The following is a 22,559-nucleotide window of genomic DNA, read 5'->3' as shown; positions in this document are numbered from 1 at the left end:
AAAGCAGTGCTTCAGAGTCACTGTGACAAGTGTGAACTTTAAGGGTCAAAGCCCGACTACCCAGAAACCACTTGGCAGATTGACATAGAGAATTACAAACCATTTATTGGAAAAAACCAAGATTATACAACGTAACTCCACTAATATGATGGCAGAATCTTGAAACCCAAGCCTTTTAAGATGAGGAGCCAAGAGGCAGACACTGTATAATCCAGAACACACCCAGCATTTGATTCATTACGTGCTGGAGGAAAAGGGCAGAAACACCTCTAAGCATGAAAGAAGCAGCGGTCCTAGTAATGTATTTTGAAGGGATAAGGAGAGAAAATTGAACCAACTCCACCAGTTATTAATATTTACAACAGCATCTACAGCTCACTGAAGCAAGTACAGGAAATAGTGTAAGGTAGAAAAATGGAAAATGCCTGTGTCTGAGAACAAGTTTTAATGAATCCCATTAGCAATACCATTCCACAGCAAGGTAATTTCATTATTTGCAGGATATCATATAGAATCCAAACGCCTGCTTGAAAAGGCTGGGTTTTAGTAAACTAGTTTTACGTGGACAGATCAGAGAATTACTTTAGGTTCAACAACAGCAGATATGCCCCATCTCCCAATAAGATGATATTGCTTTCAAGAAAACTGTAAATGAACTCAATTAACAGCATGCACTGCCAGCATGTACCAGTGCTAGCACAAGAACAGAAAAACATAATCTCAATGAAAAGACAAAATATCTTACCTGATGAAGCAAAGGATCTGAGTACATCTGGTCAATAGATTGGGAAAGCAGTGCAATAGAAGCATTCAGGTCTGTTAATCAAAACAATTCAATACTTATGTTTGATCTTGCGTTAGCTGTTAAGCATTTCTAGGACACAGACAACACAAATATCTACCCACATTCAAATCCACGCAGGTAGTTTCTTGCTGCCTTGAAGGAGGCACCGGTGCACCCATTCTTTGAAAGTTCTCCCTGGACCTGGACAATCTTAATAACTCTAAGCCCACATGCCTCGTTCCTTAGGGAAGTGATTAACAGGGAGGGGCCTCTCAACTCCAGACATTCTTGGAAGAAACTGATTATCTAGAAGACCCACTCCAGCCTGAAATTAGGCCTTCATCAGAAGAAAGATGGAGAAGTGCAGCTCTGTTGATTCTCCTCAATCTCTCAGTGGCTTTTGATACTACTAACCACACCATTCTTCAAGAGCAGCTTCAGAGAATGACGTTGGAAGCATTGATTTACAGTAGTTCAGCTCCTATTTCCAAAACTCTACTCACACAAAGGTACTGGGTGATGATTTCGCTCAAGCATTTGACTAAAGGAGTGCCCTTGGTTCAGCTGCTGTAGCTTTGTTAGCATATTGTCCATTTTCACATTTACTGTATTTGAATGTCACATCCCACTCTGGGATTGGGTGAACAATGAAGAATGGGTTAGAAATTACTTCCATTTATATAGAAAATAATCATGAAAATTGCCAAGGCTATTGATGTTTTGTGAAGAATACGGTTACCTGCAGAAGTCTCAATTGCTGTGGAGGTTTAATAGACAAAAGTGTGCAGACAGATTAAGAGCAGGCTGCATTTAAAGTATTTATTTCTTGCCTTTCAGCAGGTCTCTAAAGCAGCTGATAATCAAGTGAAAACTGCATCACATATAACAGGATACAGGCTCCTCCAGCTCAGAGTCTGCATCCTACAATATGCCAACACTTACTAAGCTTTCAAACGTCCAATGAAGCAAGCAGGTGAAATAACTGAATTTAGAATAAGCATGTTTCCATGAAAGTTGACAGTTTATTTTGCATTGGCATGGGGCAGAGAATGAACAGCCCTGAACATACCCAATGAAAGTCAGTGACTCTAGCTCCAACTGAAAGTTGTTGTTGTTGTTGTTGTTAATTTCTGTCCACCTTTCACCATAAGCTCCCAGGACCATTTAAAATACAGTAAAAGCTTACAATTTAAAAAACAAAAAACAAACGCAATACAGTGGTACCTTAGTTCTCAAACTCAATCCATTCTGAAAGTCCATTCGACTTCCAAAACATTCAAAAACCAAGGTGTGGCTTCTGATTGGCTGATTAGCCCCGGAAACGATAGTAAAGGTAAAGGTAAAGGTACCCCTGCCCGTACGGGCCAGTCTTGCCAGACTCTGGGGTTGGTGCGCCCATCTCACTCAAGAGGCCAGGGGCCAGCGCTGTCCGGAGACACTTCCGGGTCACGTGGCCAGCATGACATCACTGCTCTGGCGAGCCAGAGCCGCACACGGAAACGCCGTTTACCTTCCCGCTGGTAAGCGGTCCCTATTTATCTACTTGCACCCGGAGGTGCTTTCGAACTGCTAGGTTGGCAGGCGCTGGGACCGAGCAGCGGGAGCGCACCCCGCCGCAGGGATTCGAACCGCCGACCTTTCGATTGGCAAGTCCTAGGCGCTGAGGCTTTAACCCACAGCGCCACCTGCGTCCCCCGGAAACGATACCGACAGCCAAAATGGGTGTTTGGCTTCCGAAAAGTATTTGCAAACTGGAATACTTCCAGGTTTGTGGCGTTTGGGAGCCGATTTATTTGTCAACTAAGCCATTCGGGAACCAAGGTACCACTGTAATAGGGAGGGCACTATCTGGGCACAGACCTTTTATGTCTTGTTCAACCTCTTCTCTCCATCGTTGCAGGCAGGCCACAACAAGACTTATTTCATCCTTTGTAATCTCACGAGGAACATGGCCTTCTGGCACCTTCACAGGAAGTCTGGGAAACTGGAGGGGTTTGTTGTTTGGTTCCTGGTGAGATGTGGCTAGGGCAGAGACCACGTCCTTGGCACTTTCAGCTTGTGTTACTGTCACCCTATTAAGAGAAGGATAGAAAGATAATCAATGCTACAGTTCCCAGCAAATGGAAACCAACACTTCTCTGAACTCAGCAGCCACCTAATGAGCTATAGTATGATGCTTTTTTGGCCAAAGACCCCCCCCCCCCAAAAAAAAAGAAGCATACATCAAGTTACAACAATTTGAATCGCTGACATGTTATTTTTCTCATTTTAAATCAACCCCGATGGAAAACCAACCTCTGTCAGAATGGCATCACTCAGCTTTCAACCAAGTCCTTCATTGGAAATATGGAAAGCAAGGAAATGGAAAGGATATATAAAAGGATCCCAAGATTTCTGGAGTCAAGGTGAGGTTGCAAATGATATCTTAAGAAAATCAGTTCTTTACCTGCTTTGTGTTGGAGGAGTCTCTGAAGTTTGGCATTCAGCTACTGGTGTCAAGTCTTGAGTGCAGGGGGCATCCCCAGGCAGCCTAGTACCTGCAAATTCAAGAACATACTGCAGCATGTCTGGCAAAGGGAAGCGGCTGGCACCAGAACCGTATCTTGTGTACCTAAAGAGAGTAAATCAAAGAGAATTATGACATGTTATTTATATCCTACTTTATAAAAACACCAATTAAGTTTATTGAATCCCTGTATACTTTAAATTATTCTAACGGGATCAAAGCTACAATAGTTATTTAAGGAAGCATTAGCGACCAATTGGGCTTTCCCTTTAAATATCTGGCATATGCCCAAGTACTACTGTAAATCTAATTTAAATTTTAACTACCAAGAAAAACTGCATGATAAACTACCACTGAAAGTTGGATTCTATAACGTCAGGCATAATAACCCAAGAAGGAAGAGGCATCTGTTTGTAGGCCTTTCTAAAAGTCAGTCAACACGCATGGAGACCACTTCCTTGAACATAACATGGGCACCAAAACAAGCAGTGTTAATTAGTGCAGTATTTGCCTATATTACCCAACAGTAATATAAAGTAAAAGTTATTGTTCATGGTGGAATGCCAAGGACCAGTTAAGGAACTTATGTGTCTCAACTACAAGCCACTGTTACTCAGCCATGAGAAGCTTAACAGCCAAGCCTTCAATCCATGTCCTTGTGTGTGTGTGTCCAATGCTGGATAAAAGCTTGCCCTCTTCAGGAAATTTGCTTTGGACACATCCAGCAGCTATAATAAATGTGGCTAGATAGAAGCAGTATGTAGTCATATGACCCTTTGTGGGCTGGAGAATAAGGAGAAGTCATAGAAAGCTTTTCCTTGCCAGTCTGAGAGATCACTGAAATGACTGGAGAGATGTGGAGGCTCCCGCCAAGATTGCACTCACAGATCCCAAACTGAGTGAAAAACACACCAGTCCAATGCGTTCATATTAATTACATATGGGGAAAGGTGATATAGACACTGCTGCTCTAATCATGGACTGGCCACCATACATAACAGTCTGAATATGGAAACATGAAGTTTTGTAGTTCGAAAAGCTGACCACCTACCTTTCCAATTTCTGTTGTAGAACCGTTATCTGATCCTTCAGTTTCTTGATCTCTTCTCTTTTGGCTTGAACAAGCTTTTTGTTACCATACAGGAACCTAAAGGAGAAACACTTATTTGTGTGGTCTCTTTTTGTAGGATTAATCCTCCCATTCAAAAGTACACATGAATCATTGTGAAGACTGATGCAGTCATGCCAATATTACTCTAGCAGGCCTTGAGGGTAAAGTCTGATGCTCTGAGCTTTTGCATATGATACTGCCAGTTAACATCTCACCTGTCCATATAAATTATCTGTGGAAACTCTAGCTTGTTGTGTATCTTCTCTGGCTGCCCAAGCGACTGATTGAACTCAAAACGGGAAAGTTCAAAAGTCAACACGGGAGGAAGTTTTGTAAACCAGCGCTGGAACACATAAAAAAAAGTTTTAGGACAGGAGAAGGATACTAGACTTTCAAATATGTAAGACACCAGAGATCTCACCATATCTATCGACCATAGGAAGTCATGCGCCATACCCAGGGGGGAGGGGCGATCAATGTATGTTAATTTGTACATTTAGTTATAAGCTATTTCTGAATACTGATTTTAAAGTCAAGCTGAGCCCACCTTAAATTGCTGGGTGTGTACAAAGGCTTAATGTTACAGAGCAACCCAAACAAGTCTTACAATCACAACTAAAAACTGCCAAGTCGGAAACTGTTTCAAATAGACACTGAGCAGCAGAGTTTTCTAGCTGCTGATATTAAAATCCACAATGGAAATATCCTGCCAATGATTCCATCTTCTAAGCTTTTAATAGCCTTCTGGCATCTAGAGCTAGACAAAGCTTGCACGATACAAAATAAGTAAATCACACCCTCTGTTTAGAGCTATTTGTAATTAGTTGGCCTGATGCACTTTTTAAAAGTTATCCTAGTTGCCACAACTTTTACCTTGGCAGTTGAATGTAACATAGGGACATTAAAAAAAAATAATTCTGTTTCTTAAAAAGCAATCCTTATTCTTTAATCCTACAAAAGCTGATAATTTAACTATAGACGAGAAAGCAGAACTAACTCCTATTAACTGAACAGAGTGAGAGCATTCCTGACTATTCCCAACACATCAGCCTCCTAAAGCCTTCTTCGCAATGTGAACAGAAAGGTTCCGATTTAAGATGCATTTCTCGGATGGCTGGAAATATACAAAAAAGACTTAAAGGGTTAAGTAAAAAATTGCCTCTGGCTAAGATTTTTGCTTTTAAGCTTCCTGGGATCCTAAACTACGGAGCTGAAATCACTCAAGATGATTTGCCTTACAGTGAAGCCCTGGGAGATTAGGTGGGTAATTTAGAAAACCTGACATTATTTTCAACATAGAGCCAATCAGCTCTATCAAGGAACATCACATGCTGCAGAAGAAAGTACCAATATTGCACAGAAGGACCTTAAACAGCAGCAGAGTCTCCTTTCATTCAACTGCCTGCCAGAATGCAAAACTTTATTTTTCATTCTTTGTCATGTGTTCATAAACAATTCTTATAAAGAGAGATGCTTTAGGTAGTTTAAAGTAGTTCTGAACAGCTTTCAAATATGTCTAAGCAGCATATGATTGGGTCATGATTTAAATCAAAAAGCAGAAAGAGCAGGATAGGTGGAGGCAGAAGATTTTTTTAGGATGAAAATGAAAAGTGTAGTGTACACGAAGAGGGAAAAGATGAATTACAAAAAAAAGCATACCATAAAGTTAAGAACTGTACTTTTACCCTCCGAAAATATGGAGGCAGTGGTTCCTCCCTACTCGGGTATGGGTAGGCTTCAATAGAAAGAGAAACACTTTATCACACTTACACATAATAAGCAGACCCTTTTACTGCAAGGTAAATGCTGGACAGGTTATGTGGGAAGTCAGCAATTATACAACCCAGGCATGCTAGCTTTGATGAACATGTCAGCCACGAAATACTGTACACTTAACTATTCCCATGTAAAATGTGAGCTTCACAATACTTTTTACAATTTCTCATTTGGGATCATGTTTGTCTTTTCTCTGTTGCCTGTAAGTAAAATTGATGAATCGTGTAGAACTAACCTCTTGCCCATACTTCACTGACTGATTAGATGACGACGGTTCAGTCTCCCCCTCTACCATGGCGCCTTCCAAACATCCATGCAAGTTCTTATAACCATTTACCTGCAGGGGGTACTGGCCAAATGTCTCTATTTTGGAAAAGGTCTTGCCTGAACATGAAAGGAGAAAAGTCAAAAGCCAGCTTTTCATAAAACCAAGCACACACCAGAATATCTCTTTACAGATATATCTAGATATTGCAAAGAGGTTTTTATTAAAGCTAAGCCAAACAAGGGTTTTGTTTTTTTTTCAACTGACTGGTCAATATAAACATATTACAGTTTTTAATAAGCCTTCAGCACAGTGTAATGGCTCTATAGATTTTGCTGGGAGCTGCCCAGAGTGGCTGGGGCAACCCAGTAAGATGAGTGACATATAAATAATAAAATAATAATTCTTATTCTTTCCTACTTTTTCCTGATTTAGGGCCAATATTAATAACAAATTTGGGAATACTGAAAGTATTCCTTACATTCTCATCGCATGTGGATAACATATGAGGATATTAGTTTTGTATTTTTTGGTAAGATTTTTTTTTTGTAATAGTCAAGATTAGTGATAGTTCTCTCGTGAACATATAAACTTCCTAGTGATGCAGTTCACCGAACCTTCCAAGGCAGGGAGACTCACACATTTCTGCATATGAGTGAACAGCATGCATGACTGCTTGCTTCAGAATTTAAGAAGTAGAAATCTACAAGAACAAAATATTGCTGTGAACCCACCGTCAATTCCTTGGAGTGCTCCTGCTCAAGGCTCTAGCCCTTGGAAAAGATCTTCATAACCATGGTAATTGAGCACTTTCATTAATTTCAATAGTAAGCTAATGTGGATATTTAAATGTCCCACTACTGACATAAGAGGGAGCTGCAAATGCTTAATTTTGCTTGGACTGTGGCCAAAACAGACCTATCTGCAACAGTGCCCAGGTAGAGTCCAGGTAAGGACACAAATCAATGTAAAGAGGATTAAATTAACACCCTTCTACCTTACCTTCATGAATACCTTCAGTAAGGAAAGTCCCATAAAAAAGCTGAACCATTGGGTTCTCAGATTTGTCCTGTGAGTTACCACTGCAGAAATCAATCAATCAAATAAAGACATGACAAATTCATTGGACTCAGGAATACAAAGTGTTTTTTAAAATAAAATAAAATAAAAACCAAGGCTTTTATCAACAATCCTTAGGTGCCTGAAAATGGAATAAAATGACAGGTGGTCTGTATAAAAGGACAGGGGATATGAACTTGAAATATGCAGTTATCAGTTTGTTAGAAAACTATGGTTTAGGCCTAGGTCCCACTCAGACAGGAGACCTTTGCCAAGGCTGCAGATGATGGAATCATGTGATGGAATGTTCCTCTATATAACAGATACCATGCTCCACCCAAAACTAGTGTGTTACCAAGGAGGGCAGGCTAGAACTGTTCTCCCCAAATGAACCAGTCTTCTACAGGCAGGGAATTTGTCCCCCCCCCCCCCGTGAGAAAATCATTTCATCCCGTGAGCTTTCTCCTGTAGTCTAAAGTGACATAGCCCGGAATATTCAGAGCCTCAAACACTGTTTCAGATACTCACATTCTGCCATACTGACTCTAGCTATTATGAAAATGATGCTTCCCAAGTTTCAACAGACAGTTTAGCTACAAAAGCCAACTATGTCAAGCTCCTAGAGTCATAGGAAGTTGAACAGGGAGCTATTAATACGGGCAACTTACATGATTTGGAATGCCCCATTTGCTTAGAAAGTTTATCATGTATTGAAATATGAACTAGAGCTTCTTGCTTAATTCAAGATGTCTTCCCCACCACCTAAACAAGCTGCAGCACATGGTAGGAAATATTGCTATAATCTCACAATGTTAAATGCAACCCTATTCTCAATGGAAAGAAGGAAAGGGTATTCAACGATGTGTCATATACCAAACTTATTGTTCAACTAAAGTTTCTCCAGACTCACTTAACATTCACAGCCAGCTGAAAAGCATCCTCCAACCAATCCAGAAGTTTGTGGGTGAACTCGCTCACATCTTGCTAGAAGAAAGACAAGACACTTAATGCCAAAATGCTAATTACCAGCAAGCTTAGTCTGTTGTTTTTAGCAACTACTGTTTTTGCATTGTGTTTGCAACAGAACCCACTGCTCCTATTCTTGTGAGCTGTAACACAGAGACTGACTGAATACATGCATAAATAAAGAGAGGCATTTCAAAGCACATATGCACAGGAAGAGCCATCAGACTAATGCAGAATGCGGCAGCTAGACTAGTGAATGGGAGTGACCACCAAGACCATATAACACTGGTCCTAAAAGAATTACATTGGCTCCCAGTAGATTTCCGAGCACAATTCAAAGTGTTGGTGCTGACCTTTAAAGCCCTAAACAGCCTTGGCCCAGTATACCTGAAGGAGTGTCTCCACCCCCATCGTTCAGCCCAGACACTGAGGTCCAGTGCCGAGGGCCTTCTGGCAGTTCCCTCACTGCAAGAAGTGAGATTAAGGGAACCAGGCAGAGGGCCTCCTTGGTGGTGGTGCCCGCCCTGTGTACCACCCTTCCATCAGATGTCAAGGAAATAAACAACTATCTGACTTTTAGAAGACATCTGAAGGCAGCCCTGTTTAGGGAAGTTTTTAATGTTTGATGTTTTATCGTGTTTTTAATATTCCGCTGGGAGCCGCCCAGAGTGGCTGGGAAACCCAGCCAGATGGGCGGGTTATAAATAATAAAATTGTTATTATCATCACCATCATTATCACCACACTAGTTAGCTACACACAAACCACTCTGATCTTTTAGCAGAGGCCAACTAAATTTTGACAAGGTTCTCTTCAAGCACAAGCAAATAGGTCCGGGATGATTCCCAGAATCCTCATAAGGTAATAGCTGGGAAAGGGGGAAGACAAAGGGAAGCCTCCTGCCCCAAGCCACTTTAAGCATGTCTTCATGGTGGGGCACAGGGACTAGAAAACATCCCATCTAAGATGTAGGGAGAGAGGTTGAGATGCCTCTGCTATGTTTTAAAGTCACACACCCACTTTATAGATCACAATCAAGGTTGGTGGCACAACCATCCTAATTACCTGCTGCTCCTCAGGTGAACTGAACGCACATCTGAGACGGTCCAGGGCTGCGGAAGGGTCTACAAATTTACAGGGTGTTCCCAGCATTAAAGCAAAGAGATACTGAAGTTCCTGCATGAACGCGATGTTCCTCTTTTTCTGAATGAAAAAGCACAATGAATTGCAGAAATGACAACCTGAGCAATCCATTGTAACAGGAGCTAGCATTTTACTAACAGAAATAGCACAGAGGTCAAGATTGCTGATGGCAAAGGCAAGGTATAAACAAAGAAAAGGACAAGTACTGGGAAGCTGCCCATTTAGTACTCAGGGCAATATTCAAGGAGGCTGAGAGGTTTGGAAACATTGAAAGTAAGCAGTTAGAGAACGCCTAATGTATTACAATGCAAAAATGTTTAAGAATATTCATACACAGTCCCTTACTCTGCCTGAAATAATAAACTAGATATTGAAGAAATCATGATACCAGCTGTGGCAAAACAAACCAGCCTCAAACTCTGATGAAGTCTGAAGCCAGTTTCAAACCAAGTACATGTTTTAGATTCATGAACTTATCAAAATCAGCCAGGTTCATTCTAATTTTAGACAGTACAACTACAAGAAAATGAGCAACCTGCCCTTGTTCAGACAGCACTTACGCTTTGGCTTTGACAATTTTCCAGTACACTCTCTGGAAGGGAGTAGCTAAGAACCAACCGGCGGAATTCTGGCAGCTGGAAGAGAGACTGACAAAAACCCTTAAATTAAACCACTGCCTCATCTGATCAAAGCAAGACTGTAATTGGATCTCAGTTCAGAACACAACACTCTTTGTAGGCCAGCGTTCATGATAAGTTCAAAGGCTATGCGTTTCCTACACATTTTTTGATGTCACAGAAGCATGTACACTGTGCAGAGACAAACTGCTGCTCTGAAGTAGACCTTAATCATTGTAACAGAAAGATGTTGGCATGTGCTCAGCTCTCCCACTAAAGCCAGTGAAACATACAAAGCACTCCCAATCCTACTGACTTTTAGAAGACATCTGAAGGCAGCCCTCTTTAGGGAGGTTTTTAATGTTTGATGTTGTATTGTGCTTTTAATTCTGTTGGGAGCTGCCCAAAGTGGCTGGGGAAACCCAGCCAGGTGGGCGGGGTATAAAAAATAAATACCTAAATTATTATTATTAATTATTATTATTACTGGACCCCATGGCAAATAGGCATCAGAGATAGCTTGACACCATTTTCTCCCATAAGGCGGCCAGGGTCTCTCTCTCTCACACACACACACCAACTCTTATATTAAAAAGTACTGCCCAACTACCATGGATCCCTGTTAGAATGAGTGTGCAGTACCCTCTGCACCCCACCCCCATTATAAGACAAGTCTCTGGCAGAATCCTGATCTCCGGCTTTTCCTGATGTGCCATATATGTGGCACCTAGAATTCAAACAACAATTGGTAAATTGCAAGTGGAAACCATAATAATGCTTACCTGTTTTTCATACATCACACCATGGGTATTAAATACATAGGTATTAAAGAGAATGCTGAAGGCAATGGAATAATATGTCTGACCACAACCAACCTTAAATTAACACAAAGTATCAAATACCCTAGAAGCATTGCCCTAGCACAGGGTTGGAACTCCCATCAGCCCCAGCAGGCATGGCCAATGGTCAAGGATGGTTTATTTAAAAGTACTTCAAAGCCGCTTTTTTTAAAAAAAAACCCTAAGCAGTGTATAAATAGTATAAAACATCATAAAAGCAGCATCCAATTTTATGGATCAGGGAAAGAATGTACAAGGGTTCTTGGGCCTTTAACTCCACCATTTGACCAGCAGGAAATAGCTGACTCCCTATAGGAAACATGAGGTAGTCTTGGGGTAGGGGAATAGAGCAATAATGACTCTACTCACTCTAATTGTGTGCTATGCTATACTATACCCCCCTAGTGCTGTCAAGTTGTGTTATACCATGCCCCCATGGCAGTCAGTTTGTGACTAGTGCCCACAGCACTCAATCACAATTTGAAATGTACCTAATGGCCCAAGTAATCTCAGAGTCCAGCAACATCTAGAGGGCCACAAGTTCTCCATTTTGCCCTGGCAGATGGCACTCAAGAACTAGAGGCGCCATCTTACCTGTATGACTGCACTGAACCAGCAAGTATTTCCAATGTTTTTCATCCCTACTGGCCAGTCGCCTGCTCTCCTCCACTCACTCTGGGCAGCAGTCTCTCCCCAGACATCACACCGTTTCCGTTTGGACCGATTGTTGCTTTCAGCCACACTCGGTTCATAAACTCTGCCAGGGAACACAAATCAACAAGTCAGTGACAAAAATTCGGGTTGTGTTCACACAAAACTTCCCATGCTTCTGATTGGAAACTGCAAAACTGAAGAGTAGCTATATTTAACCCACCCCCAATTAACAGCATAGGCTGTTGTGGTCAGCTGTAGAGGTGTTGTGGCAGGGCACACCTTTTTGGGCTGACTTTTGATCATATTCTGTAGGGATCAGATTACATTATCTGGGATAACAATGGAATGTGGCAGGCGGAGGACCAGACTGTGTGGGAGATGTACAAGAGGAGAACATCTTGCTGACCTGAACACAACCTGGGTAAACAGTGCCAATAAAGACCATTCTTCCAGAGTGTGAATAAAATATAGTCCAAGGCGCTTCACAGATACTTAGGGAGTAAATATGGCGATGACACAGGTATCTGCTGCCCTTTCTGTACTGACTCGTGTATTGTTTTACTGTTTGGTTGTTTGTTGCCCATGGATCCTTAGAAGGGCAGGATAGGAATTTGATAACATGCACAAAGAAAAGAAAAAGGCAGAGCACAGCATACACATTCGCTGTTGCATCTGGATCTTTCTCTACAACTTGAACACTTGGAAAATCAAGGGCTCCAGAAGAAACAGCTTCCTGCAGATTAGCTTCATCATCTTCTGTTGCTTCAGCTGGACCTGGAAACCAAAGTGGCTATCACTATTTAAGTAGAGTGAAGGTGCCCCTCACAAAGCCAGTCCAAGACACAGTATTTTACTGGTTTTCAAACAGGGAGGCAACAGTTTAAAAGCAAAACACTGCATAGGCATTTTCACACTGATGCTTTCCAAAAGCACTGGCAAAGACAAACTCCAAACACCACCCAAACAAGAGGCTTTCTATGGACAATTAAACTTGGACCGTCATGTTAAGACAATGGTTTTCAAACTCACTCCAATGATGAGGACACACATCCCACAGATGGTCAAAGCAGTTTAATCCAGATTTTGACTGGAGGACTGTGTGCAACTGAAGTGTCTGGAGTTCTAGATGAGGTCCTGGCTTGCAGCCAGCCACATGTAAGCTCATTTCCCATCTAACAGAATTAATGTGCTCTCATCCATGTAAGCATATAATTACAAAAACACTGTTCCTATTGCTATCTCATCGCAATGTTTCCGTTTCAATCTATTGCCCCTTCACCCCATCATCATAACAATGAAATTGGAATGATCAAGCCTCTTCATCTAATCCAACTGTTAATGGGTCCATACTTGTCTTTCATTAGCCCCAGCAAAGTGTCTCTTTATAAATGGGACTGAGCCTATGGCTCAAGTTTTCACAACCTATATATAGCATTCCCAAAAAATGCATCCAACTGTGGCAAGAATATTTCAGGTAAAGGGAAGAAGTCACCTACTGGTTGCCTGATTTTTGCCAACTGCACTTCCTTCACTGTCAGATGGTTCTGCAGCAACAGCTTCTTGCCCTGACTCTTTAGCGTGGTGTTCTGTGAGGAAACTAACGGCTTGAATTAAGTTTCCATCAGCAGCCTAAGGACAAAAAACAAAGCATTTGTGCAACACGGGAAGAAAATATGTACCGGATGAAGTATTTCAGGTCAACAATTGCTTATGCATGACACTCACTGGAAAAAAATAAGATTTAAAGTACAGTACAATTCCCATCCTGCTCTGTCTATACACTATTCTAAAGAGATGTGGGGTCCAGCTTTAAAGAAGGGCAATAAAAATGAAAAGAGCATTTCAAACAGGAACCACATTTTCATACATACTCCTAAAAGGGTCCTATTATATCCTGAGCTAGGAGAGGCTCAGTAAATGATGGTGATCCTCTCCAGAAGTGCAATACAAGTGAAAGATAATGCCCACTAAAAAGCTCTCTCTGCACATCCTTCTTATTCTAACTTGAAGCAAATGTGACATGTTTAAGATGGTGCTTTTAAAGGTCAGAAGGGGAAGCATGGACAGCTGTCTTTATACTGTTGTTTTTCCTGGCTTGAAGCAATCCCTTTGGGGAAACATGGCTGCCTCTGCTGGCTCTACGGCGTCAACACAAAGAGCACAGCTAGAACACAGGCAGCAGAGATCAAGGGGAGGGTGATTAGGACCCAACAGTGAAGGAGGAGGCAGAGGAAAGGTGCTTGGTGAGCAGGTCTGACATTCATAGTGGCAGAAGAATACTTACCTTCAGGGCTGTGTGGAGGAACAAAGGATCCTGAATGCCTGTGATCTCTCTGAGCTGGTTGATGAGCACATTGCCATTCTACAGTCACACGGGACAAAGAAAGTATGTGTCAATAAGGGAATAATAATAGGATACTTACAGTGAGGCAATATCAACCAGCCTTCTCCAATCTAGTGCCCTAGATTGTTGCTGGACTACAGCTCCCATCAGCCTTCACCATGGCCACACAGTCTGGGCTGATGGAAGATGGAGTCCAGCAACATCTGGAGGGTGGGTACCAGGCTGGGGAAAGTTGAAACATTAGCACAGTTCACACATGAGCTAGACCTAATGATTCAATAACCATGCATACGCCTAAGCTTGAACTGTGAAGAAAAAAATTACAATCCCTAAATCAAGGTTTACATCCAAAACCAGTGACCATGGGTTTTTTTGTTTGTTTGTTCCTAAACCATGAACTGTAGCCAGGGTTTGATCTTTGCTTATCAACTGCAGTTTGAGAAAAACACATCAAGCCCTAGGCTGGACATGCAGCCAAGCCAGAAAGTGTGGTTTGTTTCTTCTGCATACAAGGAAGGAGGGCAGACCAATGGCTCTATGCGTGAAACACAAAAAGGGAAAGTTCAATGGTTGCCTCCACAGGTCAATGTACCTTTCTGGACCTTTCTAGATGCAGACATTTGATCACCTAGACATACCATTAAGCATTCTGTCCAACTCAAAAGCTTACATATTCTCCAAATACCCATAGGTATTCCATTTTATGCCTCAGTGAAAGCTAGCTCCTTATTAGAAAGGAGCATGTGCCCTTTAAAGGAGGAATTATAGCCAGGCCTAAGCAATACCAGTTCAAATATCCCTTTACCAGGGCGAGGGACCAGCAGTCTACATATTTATTCTACCAAAAAGCAGCAGCATATGCTATCAGACGTAAGCAGTCCAGGAATTTGCAGGGGTTTGATGAGGAGCTATTTTAAGCTGGCTGCACATGCCATTTAGGTTTGTCATTTCTCACTTACAACAAGGTGCCAAAGATATACAGCACGCTAGACCCTCTCCAAAATGCCCTGTAACCAGTTGGCTGGTGGAGTTAGAATGATCTAGCTTTTCTCTCTTAAAAAAACAGAGACATAACCTTGCCGACTAAGGTCCATATAGTTAAAGGTATGGTTTTCCCAGTAGTGATGTATGGAAGTGAGAGCTGGACCATAAAGAAGGCTGATCGCTAAAGAATTGATGCTTTTGAATTATGGTGCTGGAGGAGACTCTTGAGAGTCCCATGGACCGCAAGAAGATCAAACCTATCCATTCTGAAGGAAATCAGCCCTGAGTGCTCACTGGAAGGACAGATCCTGAAGCTGTGGCTCCAATACTTTGGCCACCTCATGAGAAGAGAAGACTCCCTGGAAAAGACCCTGATGTTGGGAAGATTGAGGGCACAAGAAGGGGATGACAGAAGAAGAGATGGTTGGACAGTGTTCTCGAAGCTACTAACATGTGTTTGACAAAACTGTGGGAGGCAGTGGAAGACAGAAGTGCCTGGCGTGGTCTGGTCCATGGGGTCATGAAGAGTCGGACACGACTAAACAACAACAATACAGCTTTTCTTCACCCTAGAGGTTCTATGAAGTAGGCAAGCATATTAAGGAGTAGTTGCATAGCAGCATCTAGGGTCAAATTATTCCAAATTTTACCCAAAATACATTGGTACCCTTGGATGCGAACGGGATCCATTCCGGAGCCCCATTCACATCCTGAGTGGAACGTAAGATGCATCTGTGCAGGTCGCGTTTCGCCGCTTCCATGTATGACGTCATTTTGAGCATCTGTGCATGCACGAGTGGCGAAACCCAGAAGTAACGCACTCCGTTACTTCTGGGTCACCGCGGAGCGTAACTTGAAAACGCTCAACCTGAAGCACATTTAACCCAAGGTGTGACTGTATAATATTCCACACTGATAAATTTCCATTCAGGTAATGAGGAGGGGGAAATAGTCAGGAACCAGGTCTCATTAATTCCCAAGGTCTAAAAAGTAATCTGGTCCTTTTTATCAAAATATGAAAAAGGCATGCAAATTCACCTATTAACAAACCAAGTTGGGCCCAAATACCGGAGATCAAATAGCTGATTTTTAGAAAAGTTTGGCTAGCATTCAGAAAGGGTGGATATTGAAGTAACATTTTTAAACAGCAAGGAAAACAGGTAAAGGCAAACTGACTGGTAAGGAACCCCCTTACTCAGATACTGGCAATTATGAATCTCGCATCCAGAGTCCCAGAAGGAAAATAAAATACAGTTTAGGAATCATTACATTATACTTAATTATCCCACTCTCACTATGTTCACGCAACCCCTCTCCCCCAAAAAGGGTATACTCCAGATGCAAAGACATCATTCAAGTTCCAACCTATTTAGATAAGTTTATGTCCCTAAGGCACCCTGTTAAATTATTTGTCAGGAACTGGTTTCTTTTTTAAAAACAAATTGAAATATTTATAAGATGTCCTTAAGGGCCGAAATCCTCACCAAGACAATTTCCAAAAAAATATCAGAACACTAAAATCAGCACTAAATAAGCATCTAGCTCAATAAAATACTAATCACAGGAATGTAATCCACTGAGCGTCACACACAACTGGTCAGCATTGAATGGCACACAGCAAGTCATTTTTGTAATATTGGGAACACCATCATTCTGTGAAGATGATACAAGCCTGCCAAAAAGCTGTCTGCTCCTCATAAAATAATTTGACATCATCATGATGGATAATTAAAATTAGTATTAAACTATGATTAATATTCACTGTAACAAGCAACTGTGAAAGGAATTTCATTACCCAGAGGTTTAATAAGTTTTATTTTAAGTTCGGTGATAAGTTGACCTACCACTGTTTGGTCAAACCACATTGGTAGTTGTTAATAGCTATTAGTGAAAACTATGTAAAGTACTTCTGTTTAGAAGAGTGAAGGCCAGACCCAAATATGGCTTAATTAATCTTTTTAAAATCTATAGCAATTTTCTTTCTTTCTTTCTTTCTTTCTTTCTTTCTTTCTTTCTTTCTTTCTTTCTTTCAACTTAGATCCATTGAGGGCTTTTCCCCCTCCGCCCTGGAAAGCACCAGAACTCAGTTCAAGCACCTCTCAGGTGGCTGCCACTGCCATTATAAGAAAACAAGGGCATCTCTTTTTCTAGAAAAATAGCACTTTAAAAAAGTGTCTGCAAGGGAGGCAAAAAACCTGCCTCGTCTCGCAATAAACTGATTCGTAGCACCTGAAATTTCTTCCTTCCTCTTTTTTTGCCTGCTAATGATACGACCCCACTTTCAGAGTTTTCCGTTTAGGGAGACGCACAAAGAAAAAAAGTCCTGTAAACCCATTTAGGCCCTCCTCTTCTTCTGCCACTTACAGCTTCATCCATCAAGTATCTAGGGCGCTCTATTTAGGGCGCTCAAAGCACACTTCTACACGCAATATTGAACCAGCAGACTTTTTTGTGTTTACAGGAAAAGGTTCTATAGATAGGTGACCAGCGATGAATATAACAGCAATAAATAATAATCGCAATACTAATGAATATTGCTAATATTAACGGCTCTTTCTGCTTGTATACAGACTGAGACCCAGAGTAGGGTTTGGGTTTGTTTGTTTTTGTAGGGAGGATGATAGAAGGGAGAAGGCAGAGAAGTGAAAAGGAAAGGAGGCGCGGGTTTCTTCCCTCTCCTCAGTATACCGTCGCGGGTAGGCGACCCAGCTCGGACTCACTCTCTCTCTCTCTCTCTCTCTCTCTCTCTCACGAACAACCCCCCCGGACAGGTCCCCAATCCCTCACCCGTCCTTGGCTCTCGACGGCAGCCGCGCCCCCCTCCTGGGCCTGCTGCAGCTCGGCCGTCATCGCGCCCGCCGCCTCCTCAGCCACCACAGAAGCGGCCCGAGCTCTCCACGCTCCCCGCAACCGCCGCCCACGCCAAGCCCCGCCCACGCCGCCGACCTATCAGCGCGCGGCAGAGGGCGGCGCACACCGCCCCTCACCCAAACGAAAAACAAATATTTCCGAAAAGAGGAGCGCGCGGGGGGGCGTGTCGGGCTCGAGCCTCCTCCGGCCGCGCCCCCCCTCGAAGCGAGGTGCGCATGCCCACGAGAGAGCTCCCCCCCCCCCCCAGCGCCTCTTCTCGTTCGTTTTGGCTGAGCGGGAGCCGAATGCCGCGCGGGTCGCTCCGTCTCGCGGCCGCTTCGCTCCCAACGACCAGTCGCCTTCGCTAGAGGCGGCCGGTAAAATTTTAAAAATCTGATTTTTTTTAATTATTATTTTAAATCATTTATTTCTATCCATCCTGGTTTCTGTTGCCATTTTTTTTTCAAATGCCGCATGGATGCCTTCCAGTCGCCTCACACCCAACAGCTCTTTTTTATTTGCCCCAAAGCAGAATTGAATCCCAACAAAGTGCTACTCAGAGCAAACACAACGAAATGAATGGGCCTAAGTTAAATCATGTCTATTGATCTCAGTAACCTTCCTCAGAGTAATGACTAATGTCAGATACATGCAGTCCTTTCTGCTGGGAATAATTCAGACTGAAATCCCCAGATGTCAGAAAGGTTATTTATGTATGCCACTACTAGGGCCCATGTTTTGTTAGCCCCCAAATGGAAAATGTGTGCGGTCCCAACCAAAGAAGAATGGCAACTTAAGTTGACAGAATATGCACAACTTGCAGACTTAACCTATAGAATAAGAACAAGAAGAACGTATGTTTAGAGAAGATTGGAAAACGTTTATTGAATATATGGGGGGAAGTTGTGTACACCTGAAAATGCTGTCAGCGTTAAGATAAATTCAACAGTGTAAATAAGTTTTGATGAATGCAACAATGGAATACTGAATGGTATAGTTTTTGTAAAATTTGCAGAGATTTATGATATGTAAAATGAACCATGGAAAGAGAAGAGGGAATGTCCTTGATATCTTAAGGATGTAAAAATGAGTATTCTAAATTGTAAAACAGAAAATTTAATTAAAAATTGTATTCAAAAACAATAATGGAGATACTGTGGATGCTCAGGTTGTGAATGTGATCCGTGCAGGAGGCACGTTTGCAACCCACAGCGTCCACAACCCGCAGCGCCATGTCTGCGCATGTGTGGGTTGTGATTTGGCGTTTATGCACAAAGCTCGACTTAGCACTTCTGTGCATGCGCGAGCACCGAAACCCAGAAGAAACCCGTTCCAGTACTTCCAGGTTTCGGCGTGTCCGTAACCCGAAACGCGCAACGCGCAACCTGAAGCATCTGTAATCCGAGGTATGACTCTGTGTGTGTGTGTGTGTGTGTTATCTATCTATCCATCTATCTCTATATCTCCATTCAACACAAGACCCTTCAGGGCAGTGGGCAGTTTGAAACAACAGGGGTTGTGCTTACTGCTGTTTTAAAACGCCCTCTCATTTTGGAAAGAGGGACAAACGTGGCCAGCCTACAACCACCTATTGACATGTGGCTGGACTCCAATTCCCATCATGCCCTATCAGTGGTTACACTGGCTGGGGCTGATGGGAGTTGTAGTCCAGCATCATTTTGAGGGTGCCCTATGTGGGAAAACTGGATCAAGGATCCGGAGAGTTGCAAAGGAGTAGGGGTGGGGGGGATCTGGGGGAATATTGATGGATTAGTGGGGAAAGGAATATTTATGGCTTTAGTTCCCAGCAGCTTTGGACAGATAACAACACATTTAAAACACTTTCAGCACCCGTTTATAGCACATGACTTCACAGGAACGGCATTTTCCTCTCCTAGAGCTACAATTCCCAGCACCCTCAACAAACTACAGTTCTGAAGATTTTTTTGTGGGGGGGTGGTATGACATCCTATGCCCTTTTAAAATGTGGGGTTTCAGGGGAGGCGTTATTGGGCTTTTTTTTTATTTGATTATATATTTTGTGGTTTTAAATTTAGTTTTTGTCATGTGAACCGCCCTAAGACTTCTAGGTATAGGGCAATATATAAATTCAATAAATAATAATTAATAATATGGTTTTGATCCATCCTCCCCCCACCCCTTGCTTAACACCCAGTATGGTGAAGCATTCTAGTGGACTCAAGTGCTTTATCACTATTTTGGAACCATTTTGTTGGTTGTAATAAAGAGGCTTTGGAATTTTCCAAAATAAAAATGTCAATTTAACCCAGAGCCATGTACTGTATTGTAATCTATCTCTCTTCCTCTGCTTAGCTTATTTGGTGTGTTTCTCTCTGTTAAAAGCTTATCTACTTGGCATGTGGAGGACTGGCAAATAAGCATCCCAGGCGATGACATTATCATCCCTTCTGTGAATTAAATAGTAGTGCTTTGTCCCTGTCTCCCACAGCTCTGCTACAGCACTGACCAGGTCTCAGGTGTGTTTCTGCTTATCTTGCCAGGAACAGGCCATTGCTCACACATTCTTAAAAAAAATATTTATTGCTTTTACATCTCATTTTTCTCTCCAAAGAGCTTGAGGTGGTGAACGAGGTTTCCCCCTCCTCATTTAATCTTCACAACAACCCTGTGAGGTAGGCTAGAGTAAGAAGCATTGGCTGGCCCCAGGTTCACTCAGTGAGCCTCTTGGCTGAGTGGGGATTTGAATCCTGGTCCAACACTCTACCCATTACACAACATAGTGGCTCTCTTTCTTTGCATGTGGAAGGTCTCGTGTTCAAACCATGGCACCCCCAGGCAGGGCTAGAAGAGACCCCATCTACAAGCCCTGACTCTTTTTCATACTTCCTGATGTACCGGTAATTATATTATTTTATAATAATAGATTGACTATTAGTGAAACATCCCAAAACATATACTTTGATTTAAAAAAATTATGCTTTTAGGCACCATGGTTAGTGTGATCGGGGTTGCAAGAGAATGGCCAACTGCCATTTTGGGAAAATGTCTCCTACAAATTTAAGGAAGCTCCACTGTCTCCAAACCCATTTTTGTGGCCCAATTTAAAATGATGGTTTTAACCCTTGATGGCCTGGAACCAGGAAATATAAGACAGGGCCTTCTTCCACATATACTGACCTGAATCTTGAGATCCACTTCAGGGGTCCTGCTCTGGGTTCCCTTGTCAAGTGAAGTGATTCAATAACAAAATAACGAATCCTCTGATTAAAATCACACAACAAATGGCACCTAAAATGAAAGCAGGACATGCTGCGTTACCATCCCATCATTTATCAGACAGCAAATCACACACACCAGAAAAATCCAATTTGGCCCCCAGATGGCACTCTGACTATGCAAAATGTGCACGGCAGCAGTAGCTTTGCAAAAACTTTAAGGATAACAAATTAATTCTGAATAGGACAGGGGTATATTTTGAATATTTAAAAATGTGGCAGGTCCACTTAATGGTTTCTACACACTTACCCTTTCCATATGCCTCGGGGCAGCTTTGCACTAGCTCCCAATTTGTTTCCAAAGTGCTGAATTTGACCTTTAAAACTGCCTTGTCTCACTATCCATGCATTGGTTCATTCAACAGAGGGCTTTTTCCAGCTGTCACCGCCTCCTAATGTAAGGGGGGGTTGGTGACCTCCACATTATAAAATCCTCTCCCCGGATACCATCACCAACTCTTACCCTTCAGATTCCAGTGGAGTCCTCCTAGTTTTCTCATTGTCTGGGTGGACAACTGCAAGGTCTCTTCCTCCTTTTGCTACCTTTAAACTGGACTTGGATGAAGCAACCCTTTAAACCGAGCACTGCACCAGACCTCCCACTGGCTTTTATCTGCTGGTTTAATGTGCTGTCTTATTATTTACTGCTTTTCCATTTTATCTTTCTCTATAATTCTATTTATTATTGTATCTTATTATTATTATATGCCACCTTTTATGGTGAAAGGGGTGGTGGTGATGGTGGTGGTAGAAATTCCATTTTAAAAAACTGACCAACACATCAATAAATGGAGCCAGAGGGTGTTGCCGCCTCAGAGCTGTCTGAGTACATTTCTCTAAGTCAGCTTTAACGGTAGAGCATGTCCTTCTCCAGTGCCTGTATTACAGAGACATTCGTATTAGCCTGATTTCCCCACTATTTCATAAGTACCCAGAGCGCGCAGGGCAATCCTATACCTCCCTGCTGCTCTGAGATACCAATCCTGCTACAATATACAATGTTGCTAGATTCTGCACAGCAGCGCTCAAAATTTGTCAGAGGATGACCTGTGCCACAAACTAGATTTAATGAACATATCAGATTGCACTGTAAATTAGTAAAGTCTTTTATATACAGTGGTACCTTGGGTTAAGAACTGAATTCGTTCCGGAGGTCCGTTCTTAACCTGAAACTGTTCTTAACCTGAAGCACCACTTTAGCTAATGGGGCCTCCTGCTGCTGCCGCGCTGCCACTGCGCTATTTCTGTTCTCATCCTGAAGCAAAGTTCTTAACCTGAGGTTCTACTTCCGGGTTATCAGAGTCTGTAACCTGAAGCGTCTGTAACCTGAGGTACCACTTTATTAACCTTTTATGCTCTTCCACACCCACCCAATGCTCATACTCTTTTAGCTTCTTTTAAATT

At 42.3% G+C, this 22,559-nt stretch overlaps 1 protein-coding gene across 5 annotated transcripts in view; it reads right to left on the bottom strand.

The window, feature by feature from the left end:
- Nucleotides 1-18,118, bottom strand: part of USP28 (ubiquitin specific peptidase 28) — a 32,005-nt gene extending 13,887 nt beyond the window's left edge. For all 5 annotated transcript variants that reach the window (XR_014558242.1, XM_083713942.1, XM_083713943.1 and 2 more), the window contains exons 1-15: nt 17,836-18,118; nt 14,005-14,082; nt 13,217-13,349; nt 12,377-12,494; nt 11,661-11,823; nt 10,171-10,257; nt 9,533-9,670; nt 8,412-8,485; nt 7,445-7,524; nt 6,413-6,561; nt 4,617-4,744; nt 4,342-4,437; nt 3,231-3,395; nt 2,645-2,856; nt 746-816 (exon numbers count right to left, since the gene is read on the bottom strand). Coding sequence is in view for 4 of the 5 variants with exons in the window: in XM_083713942.1 (XP_083570068.1) it covers nt 746-816; nt 2,645-2,856; nt 3,231-3,395; nt 4,342-4,437; nt 4,617-4,744; nt 6,413-6,561; nt 7,445-7,524; nt 8,412-8,485; nt 9,533-9,670; nt 10,171-10,257; nt 11,661-11,823; nt 12,377-12,494; nt 13,217-13,349; nt 14,005-14,082; nt 17,836-17,898 (1,755 nt within the window). In the remaining variant the exon portion in view is untranslated. The remainder of the gene's footprint in view (nt 1-745; nt 817-2,644; nt 2,857-3,230; nt 3,396-4,341; nt 4,438-4,616; nt 4,745-6,412; nt 6,562-7,444; nt 7,525-8,411; nt 8,486-9,532; nt 9,671-10,170; nt 10,258-11,660; nt 11,824-12,376; nt 12,495-13,216; nt 13,350-14,004; nt 14,083-17,835) is intronic.
- Nucleotides 18,119-22,559: the final 4,441 nt, after the last annotated feature.

This window comes from Podarcis gaigeae, assembly GCF_964106915.1.
Source record: "Podarcis gaigeae genome assembly, chromosome: 15".
Taxonomy (NCBI): Eukaryota; Metazoa; Chordata; class Lepidosauria; order Squamata; family Lacertidae; genus Podarcis; species Podarcis gaigeae.
This window is presented reverse-complemented; position numbering and strand designations above follow the sequence as displayed.